Genomic DNA, 21359 nt, shown 5'->3' with positions numbered 1-21359 from the left:
ACAGGACAAAATATCGCTATGCAATTCAAGCAAAACTGAACTGTGGGCAAGTGTTGGCTTGTCTAGTTGCCTTGGTCTTTATGAGTCCACATGGTGGTGAAATCTCTGCTGCTCTGCGCTCCCCCTGCACTGCTAATCCACAATACTAGATTTCTCGGTCTCAGCTCACATGCCACTTTTAGTACACAAACAAATGCAAACAAAGCAGATTATGCCTAGATGAAGAGCAAGCCAATTTTTGTGAGGAAATTTAACGGATCTTTTCTTGTTATTTTCTTATTTGAATTGGAAAGTAGATCCGGCAGGTAGCATCTGCATCGTAACCTTACACTGGGAAGATAAAAACTGATAGCATTTTCACAAATAATTGTAATTACATTAAGTACTGGAATTTGTTGCTTTTTATATTGTCAAAATTAGCTGTTTCATGTTCATCTGTATTCTAAACACATTATTTTAAGACCGGTTTGGCACTCTATGGAAGTGAAACAGACATCCAGTGCTTAGCAGCCCAGGGGAGCACAGAGCAACTAATGAGGAAATTTCGCCACCATGTGGTGAAATAATGCCCATACAACCCAACACTCTACCAAAATTAAATTTTGCTTTAATATTTATTGTCAGTTATATAGGTTTATGAAACTGGCATAACCTGCATAACCTGATTTGTAATAAAAGGCCACATATCAGCAAACTGGTATCTGTTGATCCTCTACAGGACATCACATTGGACAGAAGGAGAGACATTTCAGAGCTGAGACTAAAAAAGGCTTTGTAGAAGTAAACTCATGAGGAGATATGATATCTATTAATGACCTTTTGGTGAAGCATATCCACTGCAAAAACACTTCTCTTTGCATTTGGCACATCAAGACCTCTTATACAAAACGGTGTGATCCAAAAAGCAGGTGCTGTCTGCTGTGTCTTGTTAATCACATCAAATTTAATACTGATGATGCACAGAATATGTGCAGGAAAGAGGCTGTGTATGAGAACTAGAGCCTGCCCCAAATACTGATTCAGAGGAAGAGACACTTTACGGTAACAGTCTGTCTGAACAGTCTTTAGGACAGAAGAGATAAGCTGTCCTTTATGGCACAAAACAACCACTAGTCTAGGGTTTCATTCCAAAATGCTATGCTGTTTCTTACGGGGGAAGAACAAACTTGATTTTCTTATTCGATGCAAAGACGTGCAATATAAAAAGACGTATGACAAACTTATCAGAATCTCAAAATGTCCTTCCTGCGTGCTAACACTGACAGAGAGGTTTTTATGCTGAAGAGGTTTGTTAGTCATTTTAGTGCTTTCTTCCCCGCCGAAAACAACCAAGCCCTTTGAAAGAGTCAATATCAAATAAGTTGATCAATACTTAAGGTAAAAACAGGATTGCATGATTTCTTTAAAAAGTCATAAAAAGGCAACAGAACTGGATTTGACATAATTCAGAACCACCCAGTGTCTGTGCTGACTGGTCCCATAATATTGTTGTAAAACAGCCAATGAATCCATTATATCTCAGAGGCTTGGGTGTATTAACAGTATTCCACTTGTTTCAATCTGCCACTGCCTCTTTTAGATTAAAGCCAATGAGAGGTGACTAGCTGGAGACGAGCTGGGCCTCGTGTCTTTCTAGGCAAAGTTTTCTATTTATGAAGAGGACACCACCTAATATTAAGCACTTTTCATGTTTTCTGCTGTGTTTTCAGCTGACTGACAACAGCTGCAACAGAGGCAGTATTGTTACCCCATAAAGAGTGGAATAATATGAATACACCCAAATGTATGTAATAACACAGCTGCTGTGTTAAAGGGATAGTTCACCCACTTTGAAAAACTTGAAACTACTTCTCTTTACCCCCAGCTGTTGTGTAGGACAGTAGTGGTGCTCTCTTCCTCTCATTGTTACTGAGTGCTGGATACTGGCTGGATGCTCCAATGCTAACTATTAGCCTCCTGCCATTGAGCTGGACTTCCCCCCAGCTAACAGTCTGAAAAATAACTTCCACTCAACCGTTGATACAGGAGTGAGACAGATGATGTGTAGCACCACTATTGTTCTATACAGTTAAGTGAAATTCTATAATTTTTTTTCAAAATGGTTGGGTGTTCCCTTCAAACTATTTTATTTAGGCTGTGTATTGCATTAGCATTGTCAGTCTGTAAGCAGTCTAGATTAGCACCAGGAAACAAACACAAAGGCTGAAAAATGCTCAGTCAGTAGCTTGGCACGCAGCAGTCTGGGTAGCGGGCATACAGCCTCACTGCCCTGCTGTTTCCTGGGAGGACGAGTCCTGAGTTACCTTCACTCCTGTGGTGGAGTCTTCAGCCAGGAGCTGCTCAGGGGGGCGGAGAAACACAAGCATTACTGTAATATTATCATTAGAACCGGCTGCTTTGGCTTGGGCTACCAGCTTCTGAGCAACACTCCGTGCTAAGGCGTCCTTGGACAGTTCCAGCGGAGCATCTCCACCTCCCTCGGGGTCACCGGGCTCCCGGAGGGCCTCAAGAACCAGCTCTGGAACCTCTGAAGGTTTCACTGTATCGAAGAAGCCATCACATGCCAACAGCACATAGTCCTCGTCCCCCGCCAGCTGCGTTGTTGAGCAGTCTGCATCTCCAGACACGTAGGGCTTTTGGTCAAAATCACCTGGGTGGATTGGGGAATGTGGATAATTTATTTAAAAAGGTATCTGTGGGTTTAGCCAAGCTAGATGAAGATTTTTTTTTAATGCCACTCAGAATTAAATTTATAACCAATATGACAATATCAAAACTGGAAGAAGCACACATCACCAATTACTTGGGTTTAGGGACAATTTTCTCCAAATGTTTACTGAAACATAAAAACTGACTGTCATGTTTGTCATGTTTATTATCTACAAAATGCAGTTTCAATTTTCAAAAGTATATGACCATAGGTCTTAAATTATTTGTGCATATATTGTACTAGGGATGGGAATGAGTATTCTTTATGTAACCAACTACTTGACTAGAAAAATATTACTTGAAATTGGCAACGTGATTTTGTTTATCTGAGACAGAAAAGAAAGAAATATTACCCTGCTTCCCACTAAACCAGGGGTGTCAAACTGGTGCCATGGAGGGCCGAGAGGCTGCAGGTTTTCATTCCAACCAACAACTCCACCAGGTGATTTCACTGATTAGTCCCGCCTCTCTGTTTGGAGGTAGGGTGATCAGTGAAATCACCTGGAGGAGTTGTTGGTTGGAATGAAAACCTGCAGCCTCTCGGCCCTCCATGGCACGAGTTTGACACCCCTGCACTAAACCCTTTGGCTGAATCTTGCAATTCCTTCTGAATCCACAGGGTGGCACTGTGGATTTTGCTATGTTGTTATGTTCTTCTTGGTTGGGGCTCACTCACCTATAGCTCTGGATACAGCGTAGGTCCCATTAACACGCCAGCAGCCCATGAAGGTGATGCACCCACCAAGATCCTCAATCCTCTGTTTCTCATCCTGAGTGGTGGAGGACAAACACAGGCAGCTCACTGTCTTTATTCTTATTAATACTATCTGGAGATGTCCAGGTGGTTTGTAAACCGATTTTAATCGTTGCAAATCTGCCATCTCTGTAATTTGTTAAAGCAAAACTGAACTTGAGCTTTGATAGAAAGTTACCTGGGCATTATGAATCCATATGGTGGTGAAATCTCCTCATTAGTTGCTCTGTGCTCCTCTGTGCTTTTAATCCACAATACTGGATTTCTATCTGTCCACTTTTAAACATAATCAAATGCAAACAAAGTGGATTAAAAAACAGTCCCAGTAACCCTTTATTTCTTGTGTAATTACAATTATTTATGAAAGGATTATCAGGTAATTTCTTTCTGCTGCAATGCTACTATGCAAAACTTTCCTGCAAACAGTACCTGCTGGATTCAAATAGTGATATACTTTCCAATTCAAATAGGAAACTAACATACAAAGAGCCACGTAATTTCCTAAAAAAAAAAACAAAAATGGGTACCTGGATTTTTTATATTGGCATAATCCTCTTTGTTTTGCTATGGAAGTGAATGGAAATGCAGGGAGAGATAGAAATCCAGTATTGTGGATTGGCAGACCAGAGGAGCACAGAGTAACTAATGAGGAGATTTCACCACCAGGTGGACTCGACTCACACTCATAACTATAAAAAAAACTCGACCATAGGCCAACTGAAGACAGAAAGTCTAGATAATAGTAAAATCAAACTCTAATTGCAGTCATAGTTATCGCTCAGAATGAAATCAAGGAAGGGGTCGATTGGTCCATCCAGGTGTCGGTCCATCGCCCACAGCATCTCTGATGCCTCTGACTGGAGTCTGACAAAACTGAAGGGAGCGAAATGTGTCTTTGTTAAAAATTACACTCACTGGCCTTCAGGGGCTGCTATGAGGTCTGTTTACTGATTGGTCCTTACATCAACTGTGGGGACAAGCATGTTTACATGTTTGATTTTGGTGTGCAGGTTCTTTTTTTTCCTGTAGACATGCAATTTCTATTTTCTCTTGTCCTAAAAAATGGCAGCAGAAGTGGAATCTATAGAGGAAAGCTTTAAAATAATTAATGGGGTAATTCTTTAATTATATGATAACATCATGTAACATGAGTCCCCTGCAAATAGGGCACAAACTAAATCAGTTAAATGAATTCACTATCAAGGTTGCTGGCCCGTACAGACCATTAACCAGACAGTTAACCGTTTATTTAAGAAAAAGTTGGGTGGCAGTTTGTGTGTATCTGCATTTCTGTCAAGAACAAATTCCATAACTTTTCTATGATCTCCCATATCTATGCGTGCTTCCATTACAGCTAATGGGGTATTGTAAGGCAAGGAAGATTTGAAACAAAATGGAAAACTGATATATTTCTGCGCAGTGACACTTTTGTTAAATGGCTCACTGCCCTGGACTTCCCCAGAGAATCGATCAAATTCTGACCTTCCCTGTCTGTGACACAAAACTCCATGATATTCCAGGAGTTTAGTGACTGATGGGAACCATGGCGTGTGTCTCTGTGTGTGTATGTGTGTGTTCTCACCTCTCTGTCTGGTTTATGGGGGTCCATGAGTGCTACAGCTTGTCCCCGTCTGACCAATACGGCCTGGGAGTCTCCCAGCCAGGCCACGTTCAGATCCTGACCTTGAAGCAGGACAGTGACGCCCGTACTGCCACTCCGCAGACGCTGCCAACACAAAACAAAAACACACACATACACATCAGCTTGGTTTTTCCACAGCAGTGGACCAGGACAACCAGACAATACTCACATCCTGTGCCCATTATTAACATATTGGCTCACCTTGCAGCTGGATAACTAAGTTCCATGCCAAGAATTTTGTTTTTTTAACAACACAGAGAGGAAGAGGGGTCTGGAAAATTTAAACCTCAACTTTTACATCTCTTTTTTTCACAGCCTTACCCACATGATGACACTGCTCTTGATATCTGCTGTATTGTAAAAACAGCATGTCAAACTATGAATGGGGTGATTTCCAAAACATCTATTTACTTTCAGCATCCAAGTGCACTTTCAGTTTTAAAGGCCTGTAGACCAAGAAAGAGCTGAGCAACTCCCATGGTGAAAAATGTGAATGCAACAGAAATTTCCATTATACAATAGTAGCTAGCTGGTAAGAACCAAGTGACATTATCAATAAATACCAATATGGTTGAGTTCTTTTTTATCTTGTACGGGGAACACTATTTTCTTTGTTGCTGAAAAAAGGAACAGAGACATTTGGAAACTAAACAGACATTCTTTTCATAGGGTCAATTTTGAAATATCACAGCACAGAAATAAACCTCTTTATTCAATGGTATTTTTGTATATTTGGAGTCGAGAGTTGTGGACTTCCAATATGACCACAGGCAACTGTGTTTTGTCTCCTGAAGCTTTGTTCAGGATGTTTCAGTACCTCTCTCCTGGCTTTGCCTCTGAACATGTCATCAGTGCGTTTGAAAGCAGCTTTGAGAGCTGCAGCTGCGTCGCTCTGCAGCGTCTCCTGCTGGCTGAGAGTGACGTGAAGGTGCGTGGCAGCATACGTCGCAGCGTCCACTCCACCGTGGCCATCAAACACAGCAAAGTAGGCGCGGTGCACCCCATCCTGGACAACATGACAGAGAGAGGGAATGAGGCAGATGCTGAAGAAGTAACATCTTACAACCTAGGAGAATAAAAGTGATACCACTGCCAGCTGAATTTCAAATTTTTCTCAAACCACACAATTCATAGCATTTGCTAAGTTTAATCTGCCCTGATGAATAGCTCTAATTTTGCTGGTGTAGAAAAATGAAACAATTTTACAATGAACCTGGACAAACTACTTAAGATGCAAAATAACTACATTTAAATATAGCTGTAAGCTGAAATCCACAGGGTCAAACCACCATGAGTGAAAATTCTGCAAGTTCATTTTCATGTCTTAGTGGAATGAATGGAAACCAACGGCTGGATGAAAAGGTAGGAAAATAATACAAAAAAGATGAACACAAACATGAAATATATCCATTTTGTAGATATTACGCTAAACATTTAGAAATCACTGGTACGGTCCTTTAAGATTTTTCCAGCCTTTTATGGGACCCATGGATACCTTGGAAAAGAACAAGACAAAGAAACTCACTGAGCACCAAATGTTTATTCCACAGGCAGTGTCCCACCTGGAAACCGAAGAGCTGATTGAACTCGGCCAGCTCTACGTGCTTGTCCTCCATCTTTCTTCTTGTGTTCTTGATGGCATGAACTGAACAACGGAGGAACTGGGAGGACACGGCAGGGAGACTGGGGAGGTTTTTGTGCCAGGCCAGCGCAACCTCAATCAGCTTATTGAGGAAGAGATGCTGGGCTGCCTCTGACTGCAGCACTGAGTAAGATTAGATGAAACACAACAGTTTTTAAATCTTTTATTTACTTGTTGTGATATCTTTGGTGCTAAGTGCTCACTGCTGTGGTGTTTCTGCACTGCACTTTCCAGAGATCACCAGTTAAACAAACAGTGGAAATACTTTTTCACTAGGATTTACTGTTGATGCAGTTTGTTACAGTATGGATGTCAGTCAGTTAACCCCTTGAAACCTGAGCAAATTCACTTGACTTCTTTCAAAACATGGGGAAAATGGTGGTGAGCAAATTAGCAACAAATTACCTGATCATTAGTAAAACAAAATTGGGGGGAAATTATTTGAAAATTAATAAACAAAACAAAACAAAAAAACAGAGCATTAGTACTGCTGACTTCAACAGGGAATAAAAACTACAAAGTGAAAGGCAAAACAAGGTGAAAACACCATACAACTCCAAGTTTGATTTTTAACTTAACACCACGTCTTAACAGCAAGTGAGCCTCCAACTATAACTAAATGAATGAGCTGTTCCTTGTCCGCCCACTGCGCTTTTCAACATGAGCTACAGTAACTAAATAGAAACAAAAGTTCAGCTCAAATCGGCACGCTGTGTCACACTGTGTCGCTCACAGCTAGTTCAGACATTCCAGTGGATAACTGGGCATCAGCAAGAAATCAGTTTGCTTGCTCTGTTACTTCATTCAGTTAAGACACGGTGAGAGTTGAAAGATTTCATGCTCCTCTTTATGATGAAAGAATTCTACAACCTTTGGGTTTGGGTTGAAAGCTTTTCAAAGCCACTGAGCAAAACAAAGTTAAAAGCAAAGCTGCTTTTCTTGTTGAAAAGTTGACAGATTTGAAACACCAGAACATTGTTGTGCTCATGTTGTGAACAAAACAGCAGATAGTGTGAGCAGCAGCGGACACCAGGAGGAGCTGTCCTGGCCGCCGTGTAACATGATATCATGGAAAGAACCACTTACAGACTCCTTCCTGTTCCTCGTCCTGGCTGGCCTCAGCCTCCTGGGGGCAGTGGCAGGGTGAAAGGTCACACAGCAGCAGCTGGGACAGAGCTGCCTGGCACAAGAGGGCACTGAGGCCTGCAGGAGCATCCCTGAAGCAAACAAAACAAGAGGATGAATACAGGAGAGTCATCCTTCCCGCAGTTTCCATTTCATAACTCTGCACTTTAATTTCTTGACTGGATTATGGTCTGTGTTCAATGTGATGTCTGCAGATAAATCATATTTCCTAGATCATGTTAGCGGGAAAATATCTGCTTTTTTACATGACTATTAGTCACAACAAACTTAGACATTAACATTACCAGGATATTATTGGACTCAACAGCAATATTTTTCAATGTTTTCTTTTTTTCTATTTTTCTTTCTTTCTTTCTTTCTTTTTTTAAATAAAAATAAAAATAAAAAAATAAAAAATGTATAAAAATCTACTTAAGTACAAGTAAAAAGTAGCTCATTTGAAAAGTTGCTTTAGAGATAACTTTGTTCTACAAAGTTACAAAGAATTCTAAAAGGATGACAGCACAAAGTTTGCACTAGATTCTTTTAACTGGAAATGTGGAAAGTACAGTAACCAAGCAAAGGCAGATTGTCCTTATCTCAGCTAACTTTTTCCAAGGAAGGCTTTGTCAGTTTATGTTGGTCCAGTTTGTGATGCTGAAGGCTAAAGCTAAAAAAAACTGTACTTGGAATTGAAGTTGAAGTACAGAACTTCAGGAAGATGTGAAACTACTAACTTAAAAAAAGAATCAAAAGAATACACACACACACAAAAAAAACTAGGCCATTACAGTAACATTAGTAAAAGTAGTAAACGTAATTAGTTCCTTTCACCCTGCCAGCTGATGCAGTGGCACACAACTGTACAACTAGAGCCCACAGAACCACCAACACACAAAACACATGTGGACAACCAAGTATAAGCACAAACACGACAATGAGTACAATCTGAACTGGCCCAGCTGATGACCATGGCGTTAAGTACAGGTAGAAAATCCTTGTATAAATGTGACATCACGTCAGATCTTTCTCTTTTTCTCCTTTCCAAAATTAGCTTTTGGCTGCGGAGGAGAGTGGGACCGGGCAGCACAGGAAGTGGGGAGAACAATGGTGTTTCTATAGACAGGAAGTTAGGTCTTCCTGACAGGAAGTAGCTCTGGGGAAGAGTGCAAGCAGAAAATGGAGCACACAAGCTGCTGCTTCCTTTATGGTGTAATCAATCACAACTGAGGCGTAACGTAATCCGTAAAGCGTCTGGCACTTCAGTTGAGCCAAGTCAGTGGTTTTAAAACTGGGGTCTGAGGACCCGCAGGGGTCCCTGACGGATTTCCAGGGGGTCCTGAGCAAAATGGGGAAAATTCAGTTCCACTATAATTCCACTATATTTTAATAAGGTTGGGGTGTTGGTTCTCCATCTCCAAAATCGCTCCATCCTTCATGGTCCATAATGCAGCTGGAGGTAGCACCGCCTCTGGCCAATTGCAAAATATTCCACCAAAACATACACGTGGTGAGGTATAACTGTATAAAGGCTGCATTACAGTAAAAGGGATGAAGCTTTTTCCAATCGACTGCTGCTGCTGTTCTGTTATTTGCCTTTACCTGCTTGATCATCATATCCACATTACTAATGACTGTTTATCAGAAATCTCATGTGAATATTTTGACACTTAATTAGCATATTATTCACAATCAGTCTTGCATGGTCTACTTCCACCAAATGGGTCTACCTAATTTATAAAACTGTTCATATGTTACTCATATATTTATGTGTAAAAATCAGCAGTACGAAAACCTCTCCACATTTATCAAACCTTTGGATACCAGGGAATTGTTAGTACATCTGAGAAGATATGCAAGTAGAGCAAATTCATATTTTGGTCGTTTTTTTGCAATCCTGTTAACATAAAACTGAATTTAGCTAAATGACAATGACAGTAATACATTTGGTAACTTAGCTCAGTGGTTTTCAAATATTTGTATGTTCCAGAGAATCAAGTTGACTTCCATTACATGCAACAAGCTCATGCACCTTCTCTGGTGGTTTTGAAAGGCATTCTGAGAAATTAAGGAACTCACTAACTTAGGTGTACATACGAGGCAGGTTGGGGAAAATGAAAAAGAAAGTATAAGCCTTCACAAAATAACTGGAAAGCACTGAATGTCAGACTGTCAATATCTAAAAGTGTAAAAGAATCCAAGAGGGGATTTTTTTCTTTCATGTTAAAACTCGGTGCTCAGTGGCTTTCAGTCTACTGCAGCCCTCTAATTTACTGGATATAATCTCACTGTATCTTTAATTCTGTTCCTCCCTGCAGATTGTAGTTAACAGCAAAGCCAACCATGCATACGGGCAGGGCAGGAAAAGAACTGTCTGGAATGTGAGGCATGTGAGTGCAACCACACACACACACAAACAGACACTCACACACACAGACAAACACACAGAGCGGTAGAGAAGTGTAAATGTCACTACTGAATCCTGCATTAGAGCCTATTGTACAATAGCAGGTGACTTGATCAGAAGTGGGTAATTAAATCACAATGGGTTTAAAACAAGAATCCTTTCCTCCAAATTCTAATGACATTTGATATTCTTAATTTCAAGCGGGCATGGAACTATATATATTTTCCATTTTAAGCCTATAAATAAGACCTCTAGACAAAGGATTTGATTCCATCATGCAGTTGTTTTCACATTCCCTCAGTTTAAGGGACTAATGGATGTTATTTCTGCTTATTTGCTGCAGTCAAATGAAGGACAGAAGCCTGTTGTGACAAAGTGCTTTCTAGGCGCTTGGCTGGAGAGCTGGGTTGGTTAACAGCCACCCCTGTTAACACCAAAGGGCTGTCGGAGCACAGTATTGTTAGAACTAAGAGAACTGCTGATTAAAATACTTGATTCAAACGTTGACTCTGCAGTTTGAAAATCGAGCCACTTCCTGGTATGTGGATGCCTGCAGGCTGCAGAGATGAGCTGGTGTGCAAACTGCGCTCACTGAACTGATGCAATTTATTTTCAAAATTCACTGCTGCCTTGGTGTTGTCAAAGCAAGAAGTTTTTTTTTTTTTGTTTGTTTTTTTTGGGGGGGGGGTCTTGTAATGATTTTTTCTTCCAAATTTGGGGCTATATTTTTTACTTTATAATTATAAATATAGTTTTCTTGTTATTACAATACAAACTTGCTAATGTTCTGGTCTTTTTGCTAATGTTCTGGTCATTTTCTTGCAGGTTTCTTTCTTTTTTATTGTTTATATTATGGTCATCTTTAGGTCATTTCCTTGTATTTTTTCTTGAGAAGGGTTTGCTAAAGTTTTAGAAAGCCACATTTAAAACAAAAAGCGGCAGCTTTCCATGCTGCCAAATGTTATTTTAAATGTGGACGCAACAAGCAATGAGCAGTAACAGCGAAACACTGACTCCCAGAAAAACATGATGTCACCGAATCCATATTATCTTGTTACTCCGCTGCCAAGGGTTGGTAAACAAAAAACAATCTTTTTTTTTCCCCCTGAGCTAAACTCACATTTATACAAAGAATTACTTCCCTCACCCATACAATAAACCCCTCTCTCTCTCCAGGCATACCTGGCAGCCAGCAGCCTCAGGCCCAGCTCCAGGCTCTCTCCATGCAGTTCCTCCACACTGACCCTGCGGCTCAGAGGACTGACGGGCAGCGGGCTGCCTTGCTCAAGAGTACCTGGGAACTCCTCCACAAACTTCCCCAGGAAAGATTTGGCGTCCTCCTCCTCCATAATGCTGCCCACCCTCCTTCCCTCTCGAGTCTCAGGTCAACGGGTCAAGCTTCACAGATGCTCAACCACAATTACAACCGTGGAACGTTCTCGTGATCTAGCTCAGAAAAGGCAGGAGAAAAACACATGGTCATCAGATTTTCTCTGCCCAGTGGACATCAGTGAGCAAATTAGCATTAGGGATCGACAAAATGTTGGTGCTGATATTGAGAATTTCTTAATAAATGATACTGCAATTTTGATTTACATAATGGCGACTATGAAAACCACTCATATGCTACCTTTCAGTCTCAAATATTTCCTTTTAAGACAAAAGAGTTACCATTTTCATTTCAGTCTTACTGGATGCTTATGAAATGCTTATTAAAGGCCTTTCACAAGAATTTGAAGACAAGAATTTTGATGTTCCAGCATCTCTGATCTTAAGTTTAAACATCTATTTTTAGTTTTCATTTATTTCGTTTTACAAAAGTTGAGGTTGATTGTGGAATTTCCCCCCTCTAATTTATTGGGTATTTTACTTTTTTTAAAAAACTAATTTAATAATATTAATCAAATTAAAAAAAAAAAAAAAAAAATCAAGGCAAGGTTTGTGTATGTGTTTCTAATACTGTACATTTTGTCACGGTAATTTTCAACTTTTCTACACATGAATACTGGCCCTTATCAGTGGATTACTAAGTATTGGCCCTGAAAATCAATGTCATCCCTAATTAGCATAATTCAACATTCCACTGTAAAAGCAACTGTGCTAAACTTTACAGTTCATAGTTATGTTTGATCATTTACCTTGCAGCTGTTTTGACAGCCTGAAGGTCTATAAATGTGTAACGTAACCCATATATGTCTATGTTGATGTGATGTCAAGTAACTGTATGTAGGCAGCTCAGGTGTAACACATCTGGCCAACCTTTACTTAGTTTAAGTTGACTTATAGGGCTGTGCCATTCAATTTTACCAGACAGGAAGCCAGTATGTACAACTTTACTATGAGTTTTGCTGACAGCATAAGAGATAGTATAGTTCTGGTCATATTACTTGGAGTTTCAAGTCCCACAACAGTAAACACTGCTACTACACGCATACACACACACCCTCTTAGGCAATTTATTGCTAAAGCTTCAGTGGGTTAGTTTCCTAATGCTCCCAAACCGACTAGAAGTGACTTCGCACGCAGCTACATCAGTTTCAACGGCAGTGGGAAAACATACATTCAGACGTGTTATAGTTTCTTTGAGTCTTCGGCTAAACGCATGTATTCATATGGCTAACCCACAGAGCGGCTCTTACTTCTATAAAATAAAACTTTTACAACTGGGATTTCAGTATTATACTTATGCCGAATACTCCAGAAAGTACGGTAGACTGGTAATATGCTTTGGCATGTTTCTATACTTACTCAGATAAACGAGGCATTAAAATGCCAGTTTTTTTCAATGGCACTTGGCATGTTCTCTAATTGTATGTGTCTGGGCCAAGTCCCAGTCTAGACTGGTCACTGCACATGGCATTTAGAGTTACCACAAACAAGGAACGTCCCATTTTCGACTTACTGGAAAGCAGAATTTTGAATACTAAGAAGGTTAAGACCGACCCAACAAGTCCACAACACCAATAAGTCAAAGCAGCCAGTTTAAAGCTACTTACAGCGTCTTTTCTGTTGACAGTACCGTTACTATCACTACCGTCAGCACCGCCGTGCATGTAGTCAGTGCAACTAAAAGCTAAAATGTGTACATGTCTCGCTTTTGCCGAGCAGTGGATTCAGTTATAAATCATATCGGCCGTGAACAAGCAGTGATTCTTTATTGTTATCTTACCTTGCGCTAGCTAAATGTGTGTAGTCTGTTAGCAAACTACGCCTACGGTAGTACAGAGCCCCGGCAGCGACACACGCCCTTTAGCGAGACACAATAAGCATTGAGAGAGACACGCGCACACGCCTGCTATGACTGATAGTAAAGTGATGCAGCTTGACGCTGGCGTTATAATCCGGAAATGTTCACTATCCTCACTGTTAACAGATCTAGGCAAGGACTGAACGGCACACCCGTCTCAACTACAAAGGCTGCGATCCTATTGGATCACTCTCTTGTACGTCAAAATCACACACCCGCCTCTATATATTTAAAGGAACGTGCCATCGAAAACAAAACTGTCGTTTAATTAAAGCTAATGGTTGATGTTTTATGGGCTGTTGTCATAGACTTTGCTATTAAACTATAAGAAACAAATACAAAATTCTATCTGTAAAAATAAATCTGTCTTAAATTTTTGTCATGCAGGGTCAGAATTTTATTCCGCTTTTCTGCCAGATTCTAAACTAGGTCTTAATCTGTTTAGTACTTAGATCTAAAGGTTTAGCATGAGCCGAAAAAAAAAAAACTTGTTGAGGACTGGAAGACAGTCCTATTACTTTCAGCAACAGAACTGGACGCGGGTTGTGTTTACATCCCATTCTGTCATTTGTTGGCAGCATTTCTCCAAAAGGTAGAACGAATTTGTATAAAACTTTGTAGAAAGGTTGGTTATAGGGCAAGGAACAACTGGTTCACTTTTCACGCTGACTGGACAAAGGCGAGTGTGGCAATGGGCAGGACTTTTGCTGAATATCCAACATTTGGAACTTGGCATATCTTGACAATTGCATAGGGCTCAACTGAGTGCTCTCTAGTTTACAGATGAATTAAAGTTTGAACTTCATGCTTACCATCATAGAGCTTCTGTGAACTGATGGCTGCAAGAGTTTAATTCAATGTGCAGTCAAAGATGCTCATGGAAATATTCAGGTCATGTTTCATTCTAGCCAGGAGTTGGTGACTTGCACAGGATCAATTCTGAGAAGACATGCCATCTCCTCTGGCTTAGTTATTCCTCCTCCAGCAGGACACTGAGGCTAAACATGCATTAAAGCTGTGCCAGGCATACTGGAAGCACAAAGAGTATGGAGTACAGACGTGCACGGGTTTCCTCCAGTCAGCAGGCCTCACATGAGGCCATGGGAAATATTTTAAGTCATTTGAAGAGGTAAAAAGTGAAACCTCCTCAAAATCACAATATTCTCCGGGATTCTCTAAAAGACTCAGAATAATGTGCATTCGCAAATTTTGCAAATTTTGTAGAATGCAGCAGTGAAAGCTATGATCAAGGTGGTTCACATACCAAATATTGATCAAGTTTGACTTAAAAAAAAAAAAAAAAAACCTACAAAGGTGAAAAGTGAAAACTTGCATCAGTGAAAAGTGTAATCTCATGTGAGAACTATCATTTGACAACAAATTTGGGTTAGTTTTTGATAAATTATGACACACAAACTGGCAATGGAACCTGGTAGAGGACTCTCACATCTGGAGCCCAATATATAGATATATTTCTGAGTATCTCTCATTTTTTCCTTATGATATTTCAGTCTCGGCTCCTGTTTTGGTAAGTAATAACTAGGATTTTGGATATATTATTGTATCATGCCTTTGGAAGTTCAAACGTTTTGGACATGCACACCGTCAGTGTATAAGGTGACAGTCTGAATTCAAAGGAAAGCATCTGAGAGCCACAGTAAAATATGGTGACGGATCAATGATGCTTTGGAACAAGTTGCTGTCACTAGTGCAGGGGCTCTTGATAAGATCTATGGCTAAATAAATTCCATTATGTACCAGAATGTTTTAGCTCAGTACCAGGGGGTGCAGACTTGGCCATAGATGGACTTTTCAACAAGACAACGACCAAAACATACATCAAAATTGACACTTAGGCTTTTTCAACCAACAAGGAACTGGTTCTGTTCTGGTTTGTAAAAACCTAATTTTGAATAACTGAGTATTTTGACTAAAACTAAGTTGGTCCAAGTTCCCAGCTGGAAACAACAAATAGTAGGACCTGAAGAAGCAATCGTGATGACAACAACAGTGGGCATCTTATTCTACAGGGAAAGATGGAGACAACAGAGAAATCAATGAACGTGCAGCGGTCTGCTAAAACACCAAGCCATTGTTTTCAATTTGGACATCTCCTGAATTTAAGGAAAAGATGGAAGGGAGTGCAAGAAGAAAACTGTATCTCAAAATAGCTGAAGATTGGGTGAAGGTTCATTAGAAGGCTTATAGTAAACCTTTTTTAAATCCATGTTTTATTTCTGTCCTTTTGTGTAACAGGCAGACATGTACTCATGTAAAAACATAAAGTCCAAGCAGCTACAGCTGTGTACTACACATGTTTAAAGGGAACAACCTGGTCAACATTCTACACAAAGTAAGCTGCTAAGGCAGCCATTTTGTCTTTAGGTTTTTTGGGGTTGCCGCGGCGTCCCCGGCCTCTGCCCCGCCCTCCTCGTCTGGCCCCCCCGCCCCGGTGCATGGGGTGCCTCATGGCAGCGTGTTTGAGCTCCACCAGGTCCTGGAAGACCGAGTCACAGAAGACACAGCCGGTGTGTTGGGTCTCGCCGGCAGGGAGCGGAGTGCGAGTTTTGTTGAAGTCCACTGCCACCAGAGAGGCATCGCAAGCATCACAGCTCTCCTGAGCAACCTGTGGACGGCAGAACAGAAAAAAAGAGCACAAAAAGCTGTGTTTAGGGCTTCCTCTGCGGTCAGGAGAGATCATAGAACATTTTGCAGACAATACAAAGAGGCTATCATAAAACAGAGGGGACTTTCACCAGATGAGCATCCAAAGTAATCCAAAGTCACTTTTCAAGTGGTTTACAGTTTTTTTTATTGAGTAATAAACTGCCAGAAATGCATGACATGCTGTCACTATTATGCAGACTATAAGAATCTGAAAAATGCGGGATGAATTTTTTGTTTTGTCTGCAGACAGCAAGAAATATGGCCAGCAATAACTATCTTGAGAAAAGAACAAGCTAATCAGCGCTATCAGTTCTTAAAACCAGGGCACAGAAGTGACTCAGCTGCTTTTTTAATTCATCTAATGGATGGATTAGCTGTTTGAATCGATTTGATTTGTTTTCAGTTGTTTTTATTTAACTAACTCTTTGTACTTGATTAGAGCTTGTGTCGCTCAAGTGTCTTTCCTTTGGTCCAGTGTGGGTGTGTTGTGTTGCAGGTCCTGGGAGGGGTGGAGGGGTGGAGCTGAGATGCCAACAAGCAGTAACTGGGAACTCCTGGCCAGTGTCCCAGAGGCCCATATAAGCCTGCCTACCTGGAGACCATCCACTTGCCTTCTTCCTACAAACCCAGCTTGTTTGTTTTTTGCATTTTGTTTTGTGTTTTACTCAAACAACACGCACCCCATACAGGTTGCTGCAGTCATACACCTCCAAACATCACTGACTCTGACGCCCACACCTCACTGCACTTACAGATTTGATACTTATTTTAATAAATTTGAGTTTATTATCATCAAGTGTGGCGTGCGTCTCCCTCTTTCTGTGGTGGCCTTTGAGCTGGTCATAACAAGCTAATACCTGCCCAGCCAGTGCCCATCTCCCTCCTGGCTGGCTTGGAGGGGGTTGATTATTTTGGAATTCACAATTTGGGGATAATTTTGTGGTCTTTTTGTTGTTGTTGTTTTTTGTTTGTTTGTTTTTTTCCCGCTTTCTGAATTTCTGCTATATTTAACCCAAGAACCCAGCCATGATATGTGGCATGCTTTCCACCAGGTGAGCCACTAGGGTGCCCTGTGGTAATGTTCTTTTAATTTAATTTGAAATATATAGTCATAATAGTTATAAATAGATTTTTGTCTTTTTTCATTTTTTTCTGGTTTTTCTGGTTTTTCTGGTTGTTTTCTGGTCATTTTCAGTCATGTCTTTCTAATGAGTCATTTTTTTCCCATTTTTTTCTTCTAGTCAATTTGTTCAAAGGGTTACATACAGTAATGAGAGCTGAGAATGATCCCAGCTCGTTGAAAATGGTTTTTATTCCATATTCTTTTTGCTTTCATTTTGTCTCCATTTGCAGTACAAAAAGTAATGCTCTTACCTGCACCCTGTGTGCATGTTCGAAGAAATGCACCACCACAGTGCATTTATTACAGGCCATCCTCCATTTTGGTCCTGAGGTGGGATCCAGCACCAAAACCCCACTATCACACTCCACACACTGTCCAATGCCCAGAGAGTTGAGAGAGTGCTGGCAGGATGGGTGGGTGCACTCATTACATCCCATACCTGGGACAGTAGAGAAACAGGGAATGAGGGGTAGAAGGAGCAAACATACATTAAAACAGAACTCACAGAATTTGAAATTTGTTTTGATTTGTTTTCTGGATGGAAAGAAAGCTAATGTCCTCTATATGCCTCATAAGTCATGTCATCATTTGTCACTGATTTGTTTGGATTTTCAAGAATTCTGGATAATAAAAAAAACCCACCCACCCACACCCCAAGTACATGCGCAAACATTTTTTTATAACCTGAACACCATCGGTGCAGATTTAAAAAACAAACAGGTCATGGCTAATTGGTTAGTAGCCAAGTAGCCAAAGAGGGATTTTTTATGGCTCAGCAGCAGGCTGGAATGATTGTAGTTGCAAAATTTATACTGTCACATATATAACCAAATTAATGAAGAAATAATAGATAATAGATTGTCATTTTAAATAAAAAAAGCCATTCACTCTCTTTTCAACAACCGCCTCTATATTCTAAACGTTTTAAGAAGAAGTTTCAACTCTGAGTCTGTGCCCCACCTTTCTTCATGTCCCGGAAGGGTGGGTTGCTGAAGCAGTAGGGGCAGAGGGGGTAACTCTTGCCCCGGGCTCCAGACGTCCACAGCACCAGCTCAAAGTCGTCGAGCGGGCAGCGCAGCTCCTTGTACAGCTTGATGGCTCCATTCTGGGGAAGGCTGTAGGTCTCATCACAGTGGGAGCAGTGCAGCCTGCTGGGCTTGGCCTGGAGGGGAGAATTAGTGGCATGATGAGGGCTGGACATACGCATTTTTTGCCCCCATATTGTATAACTGCATCACACATATTCTGTATCTGCAGGTTGCAACACTTCACTGAAGCTACATCACACGTCCAACATGCTGTTGTTTTATGGCTGCAGCATTACATTAAAGAGATTATATCCCAGTTTCTTGTGCATCATTCTATAGATATTCCCCTGGAATTCAGCAGCACATATTTGGTGTATAAAATTCTGTGGGTTTGAACAAAGCAACACACGAGTAATAAACCAACCAATGGGATCAGCAGGGTTGAAGAGGTTAAATAATACCTATATCCTGTAACTGCAACGTCCTGGTTCAAATATGGATTTTACAATAAAAAATATAAGAGCTAAGATAGGGAAATGAGGCTACAGCTCATATTTCTGTGCAGGAGATATGGAAGTAAAATCTGCATGAAATATACTGCAGTGTTTTAATCACACAGGAATGACTTGGAAAGATGGAAAGATCTCTCTGAGGTGAGACATGCAAAGCCACACATTTAAAACAGAGTTTGACTGACACCGCAAAAACTGAATGTATTGCAAAATTTATGTAAAAAAGTCTCACTTTGAGACTTTGTCCTATATGCACTGGGACGCTCCTGTGCACTGCCTCTTCTATGCATTTAAAAATTGTCAAATATAAAATTACAACATTTAGGGGAATCTTTTTTTTTGGCCCTGGCTGAAAAACAGGAGAAACTGTTGCTCTTGTCTGCATACAGAACCAGTATGCTAATAATTAACATAACTAATCACTCATCATACAGGGAGATCTTGGCCCCGGATTGTGGACTACATGTTTGAACAGTACTGGTTCTACACAGGACCGAGCAGTATTAGATAAAATCACCGGAGAATCATCTGGGCTCAGAGTACAGATTTTTATACTTCACTTTATCAATGTATAAATTCTAACCAAAAGAAATAAACATAAGAAATAATAATAATACAAATACAAATAAAATACAAATACAAAGATGCACTATTATAACATGAGTTATACATGTGCTGAATTCCTCATATAAACTCAGATGACTGACGTCATTGAGAAACTGCCTTGTAATTTAATTAATGCAAAACAGAACAAACGTACATCGACAATGAACATGAGTCACCTCTCCACCACACACACACAAACACACACAACAGTGCTGGAAAGTCAGTTCCGGATGTTACATATCTCTCAGTGGACGTCATCCAGAGGTTACCTTGTGCCTTGCTTGGCAGCGGTTTTGCCAGAACACACCACTTAACAGTCACATGCAATCCACTATGTATTTTTTCAGATATAATTACATTGATGATGACCAATAGATCGGCACTCTCATGATTTATTCATGGAGTTCTGTGGTCAGGTGGAAGCGCTGATAAAAGGCAGCTTGACGGCTTTGGCAGTTAAAAGGTCCTTTTTTTGATGTGGCTGCTGGCTGAAGGCAGCATCCAGACATCAAGTGGTCAGGAGAGGAGCATTAGTAATGCCTCGGCATCTGGTTGTGCGTCACAGGCAACCACTGTAACTTTTGTAAAAACTTTGATTGAGTTTGAAAAGGTGCAATAAGTATGGTTTTACCTACACCATAGCACACAGTGCCCATAATTCAAAATGTGAACATTTTTAAATGTAGTGTGTCTATTCCAATATATCTCATACTTCTACAGAAGGAAAATGTGACTTGATCACATGCATCAATTACCAGCCTCTGCAGGCTATGCCACAGACCTGCTGATGATGCTGCAATTCCTGCTGGATGCCACCAGCGGCAAATAAGTCACACATCACACAATGGCCTTAAACAGCTTGTGTTCTCGTTTCAGTCATTCATGTTTCCTCAAAGAGATATTGTCATTTTTCACAAAAATATTTTTTTTTATTGTCATCACTGAGTGTAGAAATCACGAAACTGATAATCTGACATCAGTTCTACGCAGAGATGGGCCACTCGAGTGATTTCTCCTGAGTCAAATGATCAGTTTTTGCTGGAGAGGGATGAGAAGGTACTGTGGATGTTCCAATCAAAACATGACCTCAGTTTTTAATCCTCCTGTCCTCATCTGACTCCTCAACTGCACCCACTATTTTCCACTAGGTTTAAAAAACAGAGGTAAGTAACAGTAAGTGCTGGCTTGTTAGCATCGCATACCAATTTTGTGCGGTTCATGGACATAAAGCCGCCATGTAGCACCAAGGGTGCCTTGCACTTTCTCACAATTCTACTGCTACACGCCTCAAAGTGGAAGTTTTTAGTAAGTAGACTCCTGATCAATGTTAGCTAAAAATAATTTGCTAAGATATGGAAATCTTTCCATAGTTCACTTCATGTTGCAGTGACAGTAAGATGGTAGTAATTCAGTAATTTTCCTTTTTGCTTGGACGGGTGAGTTGCAACAATATTGTTACTTTATGAGGGGAACTAAAGCCCACCCAGCCCTGCTGGAGCAGATTACTTGAAGAAAACGTGGCCCCTAAAATTCCATTTTATTACAGTTACTGACTTTAAGCAAACCTCAAGTCTTAGTAGATGATGAAGATGGTGCTCACAAATATTAAACAAGAAAATTTTATCATCCCTTAAGACAGCAGAATTTCTTGATGAATAACATATAACACAAATAAATGTTCGAAGTGAAAACCTATGGTGTAGAACCTTGCCTGTTCAGGAAAACTTTCCATAATTCACTTTCTGTCTCATGCCATTGAAAACAAATATATATGCATAAATTAATCAGGTCAGTAACCCATGCCAGTCAAAGAGGAGTTATACTAAATTAAACTGAGGAAGTGCCATGGATGCTTGGGTAGGAATTGGGAGACATCCAGGCCCATGATGATGACTCA

The 21359-nt window shown here is 40.5% G+C and overlaps 2 protein-coding genes across 3 annotated transcripts in view; both read right to left on the bottom strand.

The window, feature by feature from the left end:
- Positions 1–1276: 1276 nt before the first annotated feature.
- ppm1f (protein phosphatase, Mg2+/Mn2+ dependent, 1F) lies at positions 1277–13657 on the bottom strand. Of its 2 annotated transcripts, none has more exons than XM_030060685.1 (8): positions 13449–13657; positions 11462–11725; positions 7834–7964; positions 6668–6870; positions 5923–6111; positions 5046–5189; positions 3386–3479; positions 1277–2650 (listed from the first exon to the last, which is right to left on the bottom strand). In XM_030060685.1, the coding sequence occupies exons 2-8, from the start codon at positions 11626–11628 to the stop codon at positions 2262–2264; spliced, it is 1317 nt and encodes a 438-aa protein (XP_029916545.1). In that variant the 5' UTR covers positions 11629–11725; positions 13449–13657; the 3' UTR covers positions 1277–2261. The 2 variants fall into 2 exon arrangements, with proteins under 2 accessions (XP_029916545.1, XP_029916546.1); XM_030060686.1 differs by lacking the exon at positions 13449–13657 and adding an exon at positions 13276–13409.
- Positions 13658–15734: 2077 nt separating this feature from the next.
- Positions 15735–21359, bottom strand: part of top3b (DNA topoisomerase III beta) — a 30025-nt gene continuing 24400 nt past the window's right edge. The window contains exons 16-18 of the mRNA XM_030060889.1: positions 18277–18478; positions 17568–17755; positions 15735–16152 (exon numbers count right to left, since the gene is read on the bottom strand). Coding sequence (XP_029916749.1) covers positions 15871–16152; positions 17568–17755; positions 18277–18478 — 672 coding nt within the window. The 3' untranslated portion in view covers positions 15735–15870. The remainder of the gene's footprint in view (positions 16153–17567; positions 17756–18276; positions 18479–21359) is intronic.

The sequence above is a fragment of the Myripristis murdjan genome, chromosome 9 (assembly GCF_902150065.1).
Source record: "Myripristis murdjan chromosome 9, fMyrMur1.1, whole genome shotgun sequence".
In the NCBI taxonomy this organism is placed as follows: Eukaryota; Metazoa; Chordata; class Actinopteri; order Holocentriformes; family Holocentridae; genus Myripristis; species Myripristis murdjan.
The sequence above is the reverse complement of the archived record's forward strand: the minus strand, read 5'-3'. Positions and strand labels throughout refer to the sequence as shown.